Here is a 17,099-nt window from a genome sequence, read left to right as displayed (position 1 = left end):
GACGACAGGGTTGTGCTACCATGTGTGGCCAATTTTTGTTATTTTTTGTAGAGAAGATGTCTCCCTATGTTGCCTAGGCTGGTCTTGAATGCCTGGCCTCAAGCAATCCTCCCACTTCAGCCTCCCAGAATGCTGGGATTATAGGTGTGAACCACAAGGTGTTTTAGAGAGCATCTATTATCCCTTTTTTCCAGGCAAGAGAACTGAAAGTTGAATATAGAACATGAGTAACCATGGCAGAGCCAGATTTGAACCCATATCTTCTGACTCCGAGTTCAGTTCTGTTTCTTCTATGCTGCATTGCCTTCCTAACTAACATCAGTATCAGTTTCTATATCACAATATAATGTGATGATATTTGCACAGCTTATTGAATGATATAGGTTTATTTGTCCCAAAACACTGTGGCCTCAGACTGTTGTGCTTGCATGTTTATATTTGTGTGTATCCTTTTCTTTCTGTTCCCCGCTCCTGCTTTATTATGCTACAAACTGGTATGGTGAGAAGAGAGTCAGGAAATCTGAGTAATGGTCCCAATGCTAGCACCAGCTAGATTTGTGACCTTAGCAAATCGCTTCATCTTTCTAGGTTTCTGTGTTCTTCCTTATGAAATAAGAGAGAAGTTGGGTTAGTCAGTAAGGTTCCTTCTGCGCCCATCCTATAAGAGCATCTTTAGTCATTTCTGACATTCTGATTTATTTATATGAATAAAGTGATATTTTAGAAACCTAAATCAGATTTTGTCATTGCTTTGTGTGGTGTCTTCTAATAGCTTTCCATTGCACTCAGAATAAAATCCAAACCTATCACCATGACTGTAAAAGCACAGCAGAGTGTAACACCTGTGTACTGCTCCATAGCACCTCATACCATCACTTACATCACTCTATGCATCCTAATTTTTCTCTTCTCTTGAGCAGGCCAAGTTCATGCCAGCCTTAGGGCCCTAGCACTAATTGTTTCCTTTTCCCGAAATGTTTTTCTCTTTGATCCCCTAGATAGCTGGTTCTTTAGTCATTCAAACCTCAGCTTAGGTATCATCTCAAAGGCCTTATACCACTCAGTCTAAAGTAGGACCCAGCCATTCTGTCATATCATTCTATTTTAATTTATCCACTGATATTTTTCTTGTTTATGTAACTATCTATTGTCTCTATCTACCCACTTACATTCTTATTCCTGCTACGTTTTCACCACCCAGAAGAGTATCTGACACATAATGGCTCTTAGTAAATCTTAGTTCAATGAATGAACGGTTTTCAAGTGCCATCTGTACATGCGCAGTATGACAGCAGCTGCTTAGACATCTTTTTCATGTCTGAGTTCATAGTTGTCTTCCTAATGATTGACACTTCAATAATTCATACTTTGGATAAAGTTGAACATTACCAAAGTAGCCATGCAACATTTTAGCAGGTCTTGTTTAGCTTAATAGCAACTCTTCTTACTATTAAGACATGGTTGTTACAAGAATCCCAAGTTTCACCCATTATTGAAGTAATGCTTTTCTTTTTGTAGTCCATCTGCTGCAAGGAAGTTTGTAGATGAAGGAATTAAAACACTAGAAGGTGAGTATGACTGTAGGTCACTAATTCCAGGTTAAATATGGTCCTGAAGTACCATTAGTGCTCTAACAAACTTCAAATTGAAAAATCCATTCTCAATCAGATACAAATGATAAGATTTTCTTTTTAACTCTGTAGTAGAGTAGGTATAGGGTATAGTTTATATTACCATCATAAACATTTTTAGGTTTGTAACTAACTCAGAGAAAACTAAGAAGACCAAGAACTAGGGCCGGGCATGGTGGCTTACACCTGTAATCCCAGCACTTTGGGAGGCAGGCGAATCACTTGAGGTCAGGAGTTCAAGACCAGTATAGCCAACGTGGTGAAACCCTATCTCTACTAAAAATACAAAATTAGGCAGGCACCTGTAATCCCTGCTACTCAGGAGGCTGAGGCAGGAGAATTGCTTGAACCCAGGAGGCAGAGGTTGCAGTGAGCCGAAGTGGTGCCACTGCACTCCAGCCTGGATTACAGAGTGAGACTCTGTCTCAAAAAAAAAAAAAAAAAAAAAGACCAAGAACCAATCTCTTGACCTAAAAGCAATGAAATAGTTATCATTTGCAGATTTTTCAAATATCTAAATTGCCTTTATTTCTTTTTCTTTTTTTGAGATGGAGTTTTGCTCTGTTGCCGAAGCTGGAGTGTAGTGGCGTGATCTAGGCTCACTGCAAGCTCTGCCTTCCGGGTTCATGCTATTCTACCTCAGCCTCCCAAGTAGCTGGGACTACAGGCACCCACCACCACACCCAGCTAATTTTTTTTTTTTTTTTTTGTATTTTTAGTAGAGACGGGGTTTCACCGTGTTAGCCAGGTTGGTCTCGATCTGACATCGTGATCTGCCCACCTTGGCCTCCCAAAGTGCTGGGATTACAGGCGTGAGCCACTGCGCCCAGCCCCCTTTATTTCTTTAATAAAATTTTAAGCAATAAAATCTTGTATCAGATTAAAAGCTAAGTTATATATTATTGAGAAAGATTCTGTAAGAGATTTGTAATGGTTTATTAAAGAAATTTTTGCTTTGAAAAAAAAGATAAAAATAGAGCCTAACAAGTAATTATAAAATGTTTTCCTTAAATATAGTAATCCTTTACATGTAAGTATCTCTTTATACTTTTCATGGGTGTATGTACACATATGGATTCATTACAGCGTATCCTTGGCATTTGGGATTTAGTATTTGTGAGTTCAGCTGTTTGCAAGCAGTCCAGTGGTTAGGCAGGTTTTGGAGACTGACCTGGCTTTGAATCCCACCTCCACTACTTTTTTAAGAATGGATGACCTTATTGCTTCAGTTTTCACACCTACAAAATGGGTATTTGTGCTTCATACGATTAAATGCAATAATGTATGTAAAGCCCTTAGCAGAGTGCTTGGTACATAGTAAGTACTACTTAAAAATGGTAACCAACTCTTATGAGGCATGATCAGTAATATTACTAAGTTAAGAATTTGTGTGAGCCATATTGCTAGAGAATGAACTCTACATGTGCATCTCATAGGGGGTTTATGCTTTGCTGCTTGTGGTATAGACAGCTTATATGAGAGAAATGATTGGCTAAAGGGGTCAAGAATCTGTGGGTTTCTTGGAGGTATTGAGTTGCATCTCTTGGGAGTGTCAAGGATCTACTGTTCTGGTTTTTATATTATTTTACAATTCACAGATAAGTAATACAACTATTGATATCTATAACTATATATATCTATATAACACACTCAATATTTCCACTTCAGTTTTAGTCATATACCTTAGTGTATTCTGTGTGCACACAACCATAGGAAATATTAAGTGCTCTATGATTCATAAAGATGCTTATTTTTCTCCATTTTATATCTCCAGAGTGAATGTGTGTATTTGTGACTATAAGGGGGCTTGTAGGAATTGCTTTTTAAGCATGTTTATCTTGCTGTTTCTTTAACAAGGCTCACAGCTGGACTCATGTCCAATAAAGGGACACCTGAATGGAACTAAGTCACTTTTAGACTTAATATGGGATGTTACGACAATTTTTAAGTTAAAAAATGCAGGTACAGTAATAGTTTTCCTTTCAAAAGGATTTTTTTTTTTTTTGGAGACAGAGTCTTGCTCTGTCTGCCCAGAAGTGCAGTGGTGCGATCTCAGCTCACTGCAACCTCTGCCACTTGGGTTCAAGTGATTCTCCTGCCCCAGCCTCCTGAGTAGCTGGGATTACAGGTGCGCAGCACCATGCCTGGCTAATTTTTGAAGTTTTAGTAGAGATGGGGTTTCACCGTGTTGGTCAGGCTAGGCTCGAACTCCTGACATGATCCTCCCGCCTCGGCCTCCCAAAGTGCTGGGATTACAGGCATGAGCCACTGCGCCCGGCTTCACAGGATTTTTAGCACAATGACTGCACAAATCTACTACTCAGTACTAATGGAATGAAAGAGTGAAAGAAAAATGAATAATATGAATAAACCTGGTTAATCAGAAAACATTTAGAAGTTGTTGTTACTACTGCTACTCTTAGAATAAATTAAACCATATTGGTTCTTATAAGGTTGTTTTTTGCTGTAGTCAGTAAAATTTGGTGTCATTCTGGTTTTTTGTTTGTTTGTTTGTTTGTTTTTCCTGAAATAGGGTCTCACTCTGTTGCCAAGGCTGGATTGCAGTGGTGCAATCTCGGCTCACTGCAGCTTCCACCTCCCGGGTTCAAGTGATTCTCTTGCCTCAGCCTCCCAAGTAGCTGGGATTACAGGGGCACACCACCATGCCCAATTTTTTGCATTTTCAGTAGAGATGGGGTTTCACCATGTTGGCCAGGCTGGTCTCGAACTCCTGACCTCGTGATCCGCCCGCCTTGGCCTCCCAAAGTGCTGGGATTACAGGTGTGAGCCACCGTGCCCAGCCCTAAGAGTCACTTTTATCTAGCTCTTCATATCTGAAATTTTTTTCTCATTATGTTTTCAGTCATTTCAGTGTATTTGTTCCCCAGGTGGTTCTTTATAAAAAGTCATTGAGTTTAGCATTTTTCCCCTGAAAAGCATTTAAATTAACATGTCAATTTATTTATCTTTATTTATCTTCTGTACAGATCTCAGAAAAAATGAAGATAAATTGAACCATCATCAGCGAATTGGGCTGAAGTAAGATGGCAAATTTTCTTTTGACACTTGAGATGTAAAAGTAAAATTTTTATAGACATTCTTTTATATACCACGAGGACTCTTCAAACTTAGCTAAACCACAACCATTTTCCTATTCAGAAGTGCTAAGATTTGTGGACTTCTATAGAGTATCTACCTGTGTTCACACAATGCTTTCACTTTTGCTTTCTAGTTTACTTGTTTTGAGGATTTCCCTTGTTCTTTCGACTTTAGCAGGGAACTTCCTCTTGAAATACCTAGGACTGAGTGTATCAGGCAGTCAGTGGGTTTTTATTTCATGCTCACATTGTACAAAGCACTACACTAGGTTTGAGGTAAAGATATAGAGAGGTTGAGTATAACTTTTAAGGAGTTTATAGTCTACCCAAGAAGATAGGACATGAATGTGAAAAACTAAATTAAAAAAAAGGACAAACCTCATACCTAAATAACCATATAGGAATAACTCCTAGGCATATTTCTATATCAGCATCAATAATTATTTTGTACAGTTATAGTGCATAAGCACTATATATATCTTTTCTGGCATTATATAGTGTTGTGGGTGATTCAGTTCTAATAACCTTTTGAATTTTCCTATTGATGCTTTACCATAATATTTTAAACTTACACTACCATTCCAAAATCTTGAGCCAGTAAGAGACCTAGATGGTATGATTCTTGCTTTCCTGGCATTTCTGTAGTAAATGGAGGTCTTCTGAAGAACTGGTTTGGTGAGAATTGGCTGTGAACAGGCGCTTCATCATGCTGAAGCATATGCTTAGATGTTGTTTCACACTGAGTTTCCTAACAGCCTTATTGAGATGTAATTCATATGTCCTGTAATTCATCCATTTAAAATATACAATTCAGTGACTTTTAGTATATTCACAGAGTTGTGCAACCATCACTACAGTCAGTTTTAGGACATTTTGTTATCTCAGAAAGAACCCTGTACCTATTACTAGTCATTCCCCCATTGCCTCCCCCTACACCCACCTTAGACCTAGGCAGCTGCTCATCTACTTTCTATCTCTATGGATTTGCCTATTCTGGACACTTAATGTAAATGAAGTCATACAGTATGTGGTCTTTTGTGACTGACTTCTTTCACTTAGCATATTGTTGTCTGAGTTCATCCATGTTACAGGATAGTATTTGAAAATATAATTTTGCAGGTTGTAAGAGCCATAAACCATAACCCCTTGCCTTGTCAGTAGAGAGCAGTCTACTTTGAAATTATGCCCTAACTTAAATGTATTTATTTACTCTTGTTACATGAATAGGTAGCTTATTTACAAATAAGTTTAGATGGAGTCTTTGAAATATTACAAAGGATGACACTTAAGGATTTTGATCCAATTTAGGAATAAACCTTCCCCCATTCATCCCACCCCCAATTTTGCTGTTGTCTTCTCAATGAATTCATTCTAGCCTTGATTTGTGAGAATGATCTGCTGGTATGGCCTGGACAATTGTTATAAAAGACAATTTAATTTTTAAGGAGATTTAAATTTTGCAAAAATCTTTTGTCTACTTATTCTGTCTTTATAGATACTTTGGGGACTTTGAAAAAAGAATTCCTCGTGAAGAGATGTTACAAATGCAAGTAAGATGTGTCAAATTATATTCTTTGATTAGAATTGAGAGTGTCACGTGTGAAAAGCCATTTTGGGAATACTGACTTAATTTTTCTTCTATTAGGATATTGTACTAAATGAAGTTAAAAAAGTGGATTCTGAATACATTGCTACAGTCTGTGGCAGTTTCAGAAGAGGTAACATACTTCCTAATGTTGGGTTATTTTTGCCCTGCTACTAAAATTGCCTAATGTATGTGAAGAACTTGGATTAAAAAGATGTAATTTGTGGTACTTCATAGACTCACTAAGACCTAGTAGTATTAGTTAAGGGTATTTGTTTATAGATGGGAATATGTAACAAGGGGAAATTCATCCTGATTTTATTATAGGATGATATTTTAATGACTAGTTTTAATGACACTTATTAAATGACTTTAAGTATATTGAAATGCTAGTAATGGTAGTCTTTGGCTCTTTGGCTAGATGATAGTGAAATTGTGGGTAGTTTTGTTAATTTACCTTTCTTTTTCTTTTTTTTTTTTTTTTTTTTTTGAGACAGAGTCTCACTCTCTCACCAGGCTGGAGTGCAGTGGTGCCATCTTGGCTCACTGCAACCTCTGCCTCCCAGGTTCAAGTGATTCTCCTGCCTCAGCCTCCTGCGTAGCTGGGACTACAGGCGCGTGCCACCATGCTCAGCTAATTTTTGTATTTTTAGTAGAAACGGGGTTTCACCATGTTGGCCAGGATGGTCTCAATCTCTTGGCCTCGTGATCCGCCCACCTCGGCCTCCCAAAGTGCTGGGATTACAGGCGTGAGCCACCATGCCTGACTGCCCAAGTTTTCTATAATAGAGCTAAGAATAATGTTTTAGAAGTACCAGTTCAAAACCAATTCTTACAACAAGCGGATTCATCAGAAGAGTTCTGCTTACTATGTGAATGTGAGCAAAGAAAGAACCACACAATCCTGGTGTCTTACTGATTTAAAATTTTGAAAAACTCATACATGCTTAAAAATATTAACTTTTGGCCAGGCACAGTGGCTCACGCCTGTAATCCCAACACTATGGGAGGCTGAGGCGGGCGGATCATGAGGTCAGGAGATTGAGACCATCCTGGCTAACACGGTGAAACCCTGTCTCTACTAAAAATACAAAAAATTAGCCGAGCGTGGTGGCGGGCACCTGTAGTCCCAGCTACTTGGGAGGCTGAGGCAGGAGAATGGCATGAACCTGGGAGGTGGAGCTTACAGTGAGCCGAAATCGTGCCACTGCACTCCAGCCTGGGCAACAGAGCGAGACTACGTCTCAAAAAAAAGTTAACTTTTAAAATTGGAGTAGAAAAACCTTATTTAAAACATTTTAGAGTATGTTGGAGTAGATAGAATAGATACCTGAACTGAATCTCTGGTCACCTATGGGATTTTGTCTAGGAAGTAGGTGATGGCCTGTCAGGAATACTCTGGGTAGCTGCTGTAAGAATCTAGAGTTGGGGAGAGAAGACTAAATCCATACTCACTGATTAGTAGAAAGAACGTTGGACCGGGGTCAAAAGACCTGGGGTCTGAGGCCAAATCTACCACTGTTATGTCTCTCCTGATCTTAGATTCCATACTTGCAAAATGAGAGAACTGAAATTAACCAGTTGTTCAAGTATGTCTGCATCAGAAATACCTAGGACTTAAAAAAAAAAATACATGTTGTTGTACCCTCCTACAAATCTGCTAAATAAGAACCTCCTTAGGTGGGAATTGGGATTCTGTCTTTTCAAAATGTAGATTTGGAGGTACAGCAAGCCACATGCTTGCTATCATGGCTATGACAACCTTCCTGGATTTATTTATTTCTATTTTATTTTTACTTTTTTGGGGTATGTTGTATGGTTATATGCTTTCACATAAAAAGGTATACACTAAGATGTCTCACTTCCACAGTCCCTGTGCACTCCTTCCTACTCCTTCCTACTAAGTCCCATTAAGAACCACTTCCCTATGGATTCTTGTAATGTTTCTTCCTGAAAATACAACTACATGTTAGTATACCACCTTTATTTCTTCTCCCTTTCTTTCATAAAGTAACATAATATGTATACAATACTATACCTTGCTTTTTTCACTTACAAATATATCCTGGAGATTTTTCCATATCAGTATGTAGAAAACTTCCTTCTTTATTTATTTTTTGAGATGGGGTCTCTCTCTGTCACCCAGGCTGGAGTGTAGTGGCGTGATCTCGGCTCACTGCAACCTCTGCCTCCTGTGCTGAAGTGATCCTCCCACTTCAACCTCTAGAGTAGCTGGGACCACAGGCATGTGCCAACACACCCGGCTAATTTTTTTTTTTTTTTTTTTTTGGTAGAGACCTGGTTTTACTATGTTGCCTGGGCTGGTCTCAACTCTTGGCTCAAGTGATCCACCCACCTCAGCCTCCCAAAGTGCTGATATTACAGGCATGAACCACCATACCTGGCCCCTTATTCTTTTTTGTAGCTGCGTAACATTCAGTTGTATGCATGTATCATACTTCATTTATTTATCCAGTCCCCTATTAATGGACCCTTGGGTTGTTTCTGTTTTTTCGCTCATACAGTTTTTTTGTTTTTGTTTTTTTAGATAAAGTGAAACGTTGTTGGTAGGCAGAGGGTGAAAGACATCCAGCTTTTAGGAGAAGGAAATGAGAAGAAGAGAAGGCGTAGAATTTCCTTTACTAAAATAGCTTCCATGGATGTCCAGTACACAGTCTAGTCTTCTTTTTCTTTTTGAGGTGGTGTCTCGCTGTGTCGCCCAGGCTGGAGTGCAGTGGTGTGATCTCAGCTCATTGCAACCTCTGCTTCCCAGGTTCAAGCAATTCTCCTGCCTCAACCTCCTGAGTAGCTGAGATTACAGGCACACACCACCATGCCTGGCAAATTTTTGTATTTTTATTTTTTAATTATACTTTAAGTTCTAGGGTACATGTGGATAACGTGCAGGTTTGTTACATATGTATACTTGTGCCATGTTGGCGTGCTGCACCCATCAACTCGTCAGCACCCATCAACTCGTCATTTACATCAGGTATAACTACCAATGCAATCCCTCCCTCCTCCCCCCTCCCCGTGATAGGCCCCAGTGTGTGATGTTCCCCTTCCCGAGTCCAAGTGATTTCATTGTTCAGTTCCCACCTATGAGTGAGAACATGCGGTGTTTGGTTTTCTGTTCTTGCGATAGTTTGCTGAGAATGATGGTTTCCAGCTGCATCCATGTCCCTACAAAGGACACAAACTCATCCTTTTTTATGGCTGCATAGTATTCCATGGTGTATATGTGCCACATTTTCTTTTTTTTTTTTTTTTTTTTTTTTTGAGACGGAGTCTCGCTCTGTCGCCCAGCCCAGGCTGGAGTGCAGTGGCACGATCTCGGCTCACTGCAAGCTCCGCCTCCCGGGTTCACGCCATTCTCCTGCCTTAGCCTCCCGAGTAGCTGGGACTACAGGCGCCCACAACCGCGCCCGGCTAATTTTTTTTGTATTTTTAGTAGAGACGGGGTTTCACCGTGGTCTCGATCTCCTGACCTTGTGATCCGCCCGCCTCGGCCTCCCAAAGTGCTGGGATTACAGGCGTGAGCCACCGCGCCCGGCCTTGTGCCACATTTTCTTAATCCAGTCTGTCACTGATGGACATTTGGGTTGATTCCAAGTCTTTGCTATTGTGAATAGTGCCACAATAAACATATGTGTGCATGTGTCTTTATAGCAGCATGATTTATAATCCTTTGGGTATATACCCAGTAATGGGATGGCTGGGTCATATGGTACTTCTAGTTCTAGATCCTTGAGGAATCGCCATACTGTTTTCCATAATGGTTGAACTAGTTTACAATCCCACCAACAGTGTAAAAGTGTTCCTATTTCTCCACATTCTCTCCAGCACCTGTTGTTTCCTGACTTTTTAATGATTGCCATTCTAACTGGTATGAGATGGTATCTCATTGTGGTTTTGATTTGCATTTCTCTGATGGCCAGTGATGATGTGCATTTTTCATGTGTCTGTTGGCTGTATGAATGTCTTCTTTTGAGAACTGTCTGTTCATATCTGTTGCCCACTTTTCGATGGGGTTGTTTGTTTTTTTCTTGTAAATTTGTTTGAGTTCTTTGTAGGTTCTGGATATTAGCCCTTTGTCTGATGAGTAGATTGCAAAAATTTTCTCCCATTCTGTAGGTTGCCTGTTCACTCTGATGGTAGTTTCTTTTGCTGTGCAGAAGCTCTTTAGTTTAATTAGATCCCATTTGTCAATTTTGGCTTTTGTTGCTGTTGCTTTTGGTATTTTAGACATGAAGTCCTTGCCCATGCCTATGTCCTGAATGGTATTACCTAGGTTTTCTTCTAGGGTTTTTATGGTATTAGGTCTAATATTTAAGTCTCTAATCCATCTTGAATTAATTTTCATACAAGGAGTAAGGAAAGGATCCAGTTTCAGCTTTCTACTTATGGCTAGCCAGCTTTCCCAGCACCATTTATTAAATAGGGAATGCTTTCCCCATTTCTTGTTTTTCTCAGGTTTCTCAAAGATCAGATGGCTGTACATGTGTGGTATTATTTCTGAGGACTCTGTTCTTATCCATTGGTCTATACTCTGTTTTGGTACCAGTACCATGCTGTTTTGGTTACTGTAGCCTTGTAGTATAGTTTGAAGTCAGGTAGCGTGATGCCTCCAGCTTTGTTCTTTTGACTTAGGATTGTCTTGGCAATGCGGGCTCTTTTTTGGTTCCATATGAACTTTAAAGCAGTTTTTTTCCAATTCTGTGAAGAAACTCATTGGTAGCTTGATGGGGATGGCATTGAATCTATGAATTACCTTGGGCAGTATGGCCATTTTCACGATATTGATTCTTCCTATCCATGAGCATGATATGTTCTTCCATTTGTTTGTGTCCTCTTTTATTTCACTGAGCAGTGGCTTGTAGTTCTCCTTGAAGAGGTCCTTTACATCCTTAGTAAGTTGGATTCCTAGGTATTTCATTCTCTTTGAAGCAATTGTGAATGGAAGTTCATTCATGATTTGGCTCTCTGTCTATTATTGGTGTATAAGAATGCTTGTGATTTTTGCACATTAATTTTGTATCCTGAGACTTTGCTGAAGTTTCTTATCAGCTTAAGGAGATTTTGGGCTGAGACAATGGGGTTTTCTAAATAGACAATCATGTCATCTGCAAACAGGGACAACTTGACTTCTTCTTTTCCTAACTGAATACCCTTGATTTCTTTCTCTTGCCTGATTGCCCTAGCCAGAACTTCCAACACTGTGTTGAATAGGAGTGGTGAGAGAGGGCATCCCTGTCTTGTGCCAGTTTTCAAAGGGAATTTTTCCAGTTTTTGCCCATTCAGTATGATATTGGCTGTGGGTTTGTCATAAATAGCTCTTATTATTTTGAGATACGTTCTATCAATACCGAATTTATTGAGCGTTTTTAGCATGAAGGGCTGTTGAATTTTGTCAAAGGCCTTTTCTGCATCTATTGAGATAATCATGTGGTTTTTGTCTTTGGTTCTGTTTATATGCTGGATTACGTTTGTTGACTTCCGTATGTTGAACCAGCCTTGCATCCCAGGGATGAAGCCCACTTGATCATGGTGGATAAGCTTTTGGATGTGCTGCTGGATCTGGTTTGCCAGTATTTTATTGAGGATTTTTGCATCGATGTTCATCAGGGATATTGGTCTAAAATTCTCTTTTTTTGTTGTGTCTCTGCCAGGCTTTGGTATCAGGATGATGTTGGCCTCATAAAATGAGTTAGGGAGGATTCCCTCTTTTTCTATTGATTGGAATAGTTTCAGAAGGAATGGTACTAGCTCCTCCTTGTACCTCTGGTATAATTTAGCTGTGAATCCATCTGGTCCTGGACTTTTTTTCGTTAGTAGGCTATTAATTCTTGCCTCAATTTCAGAGCCTGCTATTGGTCTATTCAGGAATTCAGCTTCTTCCTGGTTTAGTCTTGGGAGAGTGTAAGTGTCCAGGAAATTATCCATTTCTTCTAGATTTTCTAGTTTATTTGCATAGAGGTGTTTATAGTATTCTCTGATGGTAGTTTGTATTTCTGTGGGGTCGGTGGTGCTGACCCCTTTATCATTTTTTATTGCATCTATTTGATTCTTCTCTCTTTTCTTCTTTATTAGTCTTGCTAGCGGTCTATCAATTTTGTTGATCTTTTCAAAAAACCAACTCCTGGATTCATTGATTTTTTGGAGGGTTTTTTGTGTCTCTATCTCCTTCAGTTCTGCTCTGATCTTAGTTATTTCTTGCCTTCTGCTAGCTTTTGAATGTGTTTGCTCTTGCTTCTCTAGTTCTTTTAATTGTGATGTTAGAGTGTCAATTTTAGATCTTTCCAGCTTTCTCTTGTGGGCATTTAGTGCTATAAATTTCCCTCTACACACTGCTTTAAATGTGTCCCAGAGATTCTGGTATGTTGTATCTTTGTTCTCATTGGTTTCAAAGAACATCTTTATTTCTGTCTTCATTTCGTTATGTACCCAGTAGTCATTCAGGAGCAGGTTATTCAGTTTCCATGTAGTTGGGCGGTTTTGATTGAGTTTCTTAGTCCTGAGTTCTAGTTTGATTGCACTGTGGTCTGAGAGACAGTTTGTTATAATTTCTGTTCTTGTACATTTGCTGAGGAGTGCTTTACTTCCAATTATGTGGTCAGTTTTGGAATAAGTGTGATTTGGTGCTGAGTAGAATGTATATTCTGTTGATGTGGGGTGGAGAGTTCTGTAGATGTCTATTAGGTCTGCTTGCTGCAGAGATGAGTTCAATTCCTGTATATCCTTGTTAACTTTCTGTCTCGTTGATCTGTCTAATGTTGACAGTGGGGTGTTGAAGTCTCCCATTATTATTGTATGGGAGTCTAAGTCTCTTTGTAAGTCTTTAAGGACTTGCTTTATGAATGTGGGTGCTCCTGTATTGGGTGCATATATATTTAGGATAGTTAGCTCTTCCTGTTGAATTGATCCCTTTACCATTATGTAATGGCCTTCTTTGTCTCTTTTGATCTTTGATGGTTTAAAGTCTGTTTTGTCAGAGACTAGTATTGCAACCCCTGCTTTTTTTTGTTCTCCATTTGCTTGGTAGACCTTCCTCCATCCCTTTATTTTGAGTCTATGTATGTCTCTGCATGTGAGATGGGTCTCCTGAATACAGCAAACTGATGGGTCTTCACTGTATCCAGTTTGCCAGTCTGTGTCTTTTAATTGGAGCATTTAGTCCATTTACATTTAAGGTTAATATTGTTATGTGTGAACTTGATCCTGCCATTATGATATTAACTGGTTTTTTTGCTCGTTACTTGATGCAGTTTCTTCCTAGCCTCGGTGGTCTTTACATTTTGGCATGTTTTTGCAATGGCTGGTACCGGTTGTTCCTTTCCATGTTTAGTGCTTCCTTCAGGGTCTCTTGTAAGGCAGGCCTGGTGGTGACAGAATCTCTAAGCATTTACTTATCTGTAAAGGATTTTATTTCTCCTTCACTTATGAAACTTAGTTTGGCTGGATATGAAATTCTGGGTTGAAAATTCTTTTCTTTAAGAATGTTGAATATTGGCCCCCACTCTCTTCTGGCTTGTAGAGTTTCTGCTGAGAGATCTGCTGTTAGTCTCATGGGCTTCCCTTTGTGTGTAACCCGACCTTTCTCTCTGGCTGCCCTTAAGATTTTTTCCTTCATTTCAACTTTGGTGAATCTGGCAATTATGTGTCTTGGAGTTGCTCTTCTCGAGGAGTATCTTTGTGGCGTTCTCTGTATTTCCTGAATTTGAATGTTGGCCTGCCCTACTAGGTTGGGGAAGTTCTCCTGGATGATATCCTGAAGAGTGTTTTCCAACTTAGTTCCATTTTCCCCCTCACTTTCAGGCACCCCAATCAGACTTAGATTTGGTCTTTTTACATAATCCCATACTTCTTGCAGGCTTTGTTCATTTCTTTTTCTTCTTTTTTTCTTTAGGTTTCTCTTCTCGCTTTATTTCATTCATTTGATCCTCAATCGCTGATACTCTTTCTTCCAGTTGATCGAGTCGGTTACTGAAGCTTGTGCATTTGTCACGTATTTCTCGTGTCATGGTTTTCATCTCTGTCCATTCGTTTATGGCCTTCTCTGCATTAATTATTCTAGTTATCAATTCTTCCACTTTTTTTTCAAGATTTTTAGTTTCTTTGCGCTGGGTACGTAATTCCTCCTTTAGCTCTGAGAAGTTTGATGGACTGGAGCCTTCTTCTCTCATCTCGTCAAAGTCATTCTCCGTCCAGCTTTGATCCGTCGCTGGCGATGAGCTGCGTTCCTTTGCAGGGGGCGATGTGCTCTTATTTTTTGAATTTCCAGCTTTTCTGCCCTGCTTTTTCCCCATCTTTGTGGTTTTATCTGCCTCTGGTCTTTGATGATGGTGATGTACTGATGGGGTTTTGGTGTGGGTGTCCTTCCTGTTTGTTAGTTTTCATTCTAACAGTCAGGACCCTCAGCTGTAGGTCTGTTGGAGATTGCTTGAGTTCCACTCCAGACCCTGTTTGCCTGGGTATCAGCAGCAGAGGCTGCAGAAGATAGAATACTGCCGAACAGCAAGTGTACCTGTCCGATTCTTGCTTTGGAAGCTTCCTCTCAGTGGTGTACTCCACCGTGTGAGGTGTGGGGTGTCAGACTGCCCCTAGTGGGGGATGTCTCCCAGTTAGGCTACTCAGGGGTCAGGGACCCACTTGAGCAGGTAGTCTGTCGGTTCTCAGATCTCAACCTCCGTGTTGGGAGATCCCCCACTGCTCTCTTCAAAGCTGTCAGACAGAGTTGTTTGCGTCTGCAGAGGTTTCAGCTGGTTGTTGTTGTTGTTGTTGTTGTTGTTGTTTAGCTGTGCCCTGTCCCCAGAGGTGGAGTCTACAGAGACAGGCAGGACTTCTTGAGCTGCTGTGAGCTCCACCCAGTTCGAGCTTCCCAGCTGCTTTGTTTATCTACTTAAGCCTCAGCAAAGGCGGGCGCCCCTCCCCCAGCCTTGCTGCTGCCTTGCTGGGAGATCGCAGACTGCTGTGCTAGCAATGAGGGAGGCTCTGTGGGCATGGGACCCTCCCGGCCAGGTGTGGGATATAGTCTCCTGGTGTGCCCATTTGCTAAGATCCTTGGTAGAGCGCAGTATTGGGGTGGAAGTTACCCGATTTTCCAGGTGTTGTGTGTCTCAGTTCCCCTGGCTAGGAAAAGGGATTCCCTTCCCCCTTGCGCTTCCCAGGTGAGGCGATGCCTCGCCCTGCTTCAGCTCTTGCTGGTCAGGCTGCAGCAGCTGACCAGCACTGATTGTCAGGCACTCCCTAGTGAGATAAACCCAGTACCTCAGTTGAAAATGCAGAAATCACCTGTCTTCTGTGTCGCTCGCGCTGGGAGTTGGAGACTGGAGCTGTTCCTATTCGGCCATCTTGCTCCGCCCCATTTTTTTTTTTTTTTTAGTAGAAATACGGTTTCACCATGTTGGCCAGACTGGTCTTGAACTCCTGACCTCAAGTGATCCGCGCACCTTGGCCTCCCAAAGTTCTGGGATTATACATGTGAGCTGCCGTGCCCGGCCTAGCCTTCTTTATATTTAAATATTTGGTTAAGGCGCTGTGGCTCATGCTTGTAATCCCAGCACTTTGGGAGGCTGAAGTGAGAGGATCTCAAAGACACTGCAAGATCTTTAGTCACCAAAAGTATGTTTGGCCTCTATTGTACTTATCAAAATGCAAGGCAGGAGATAGACTGGATTCTTTTATGCTGTATACCAGGCACTATAGTGGATACTTTTACATATGTTTTTATTTACACAATAGCAGATGAAGTAGTTTTTAGTAGTTTACATATAAGAAAACTGAGGTCTAGAGGAATGAAGAGTCCTCATTTGCAACACTGAAAAAAAGTAAAATGAACAAATTCCATCTAAGTGGAGACAGAATTTCATAGAATATAGGAAAAGAAAGGTTTAAATAGCTGCATGTAACTTGCCTGAAGCTATGTGGTTGTAGAGTATAGATCGATTAATTGAGTTCAATCATAGGAATTGAAGTGAGTTTTCTTTTTTTAAAAAAAAAAAAAGAGAGAGCCTGGGTCTCTCTATGTTGACTGGGTTGGTCTCGAACTGCTGGGCTCAGCGATCCTGTGGCCTCAGCCTCTCAAAGCGCTGGGATTACAGGCATGAGCCACTGTGCCCGGCCGAAATGAGTTTTCTGATTGACTTTTATAGAGTTACAGTATATTGTTTAATTTGAGATTTTTACATATAGAGTTGTTCATAGGTGTATTTTAAAGCTATTTTAAAACATTGTTTTTATTCATTATTGAGTAGTTACTTAGGTGCATTTTTAACACATTAAATTAACTTATTGTATGCAATGTGTATCTAATGCTGATTACTGTTGTCATCACAGATTCTGCTGTCTACATCAATACACCTGAATAGTTGGACAGAAAATTGAAATCTTTTAACTAATTCTGACTATGAAGCACAGTGAAATAGAAAGTTAGGCTGTAAGAAGTAAGGCTCTTCTGTGTGTGTCATCAGCTTGGTTCCATTTGCCCAACTGATACATTTATGTGGACAATCTCATATGTGTCTTCTGTCATCACAGGTGCAGAGTCCAGTGGTGACATGGATGTTCTCCTGACCCATCCCAGCTTCACTTCGGAATCAACCAAACAGGTGCCTCAGCGTTTATAATCAATGTGATCAGTCTTACACAACAGTGAATTTCACTTTTTAAATGATAGTTGATATTTTCAGAATAAGTTTTGGTTTTGCCTTCCCGAAAAGTCTACTGAAGAGCTCTGTACTGATTGAATTCTGCGAAAGGCAAATTTCTTGAAAGGGATACCTATTG

General features: G+C 40.2%; 1 protein-coding gene across 2 annotated transcripts in view; it reads left to right on the top strand.

The window, feature by feature from the left end:
* Positions 1-17,099, top strand: part of LOC105476526 (DNA polymerase beta) — a 39,991-nt gene that overhangs the window by 12,611 nt on the left and 10,281 nt on the right. For both annotated transcript variants that reach the window (XM_011732513.3, XM_071068328.1), the window contains exons 6-10: positions 1,519-1,568; positions 4,619-4,670; positions 6,225-6,279; positions 6,375-6,447; positions 16,851-16,921. In XM_011732513.3, the coding sequence (XP_011730815.1) occupies positions 1,519-1,568; positions 4,619-4,670; positions 6,225-6,279; positions 6,375-6,447; positions 16,851-16,921 (301 nt within the window). The remainder of the gene's footprint in view (positions 1-1,518; positions 1,569-4,618; positions 4,671-6,224; positions 6,280-6,374; positions 6,448-16,850; positions 16,922-17,099) is intronic.

This window comes from Macaca nemestrina, chromosome 8 (genome assembly GCF_043159975.1).
Source record: "Macaca nemestrina isolate mMacNem1 chromosome 8, mMacNem.hap1, whole genome shotgun sequence".
Taxonomy (NCBI): Eukaryota; Metazoa; Chordata; class Mammalia; order Primates; family Cercopithecidae; genus Macaca; species Macaca nemestrina.
Note: the sequence above shows the minus strand (reverse complement) of the source record. Positions and strands in the feature narration are given on the sequence as shown.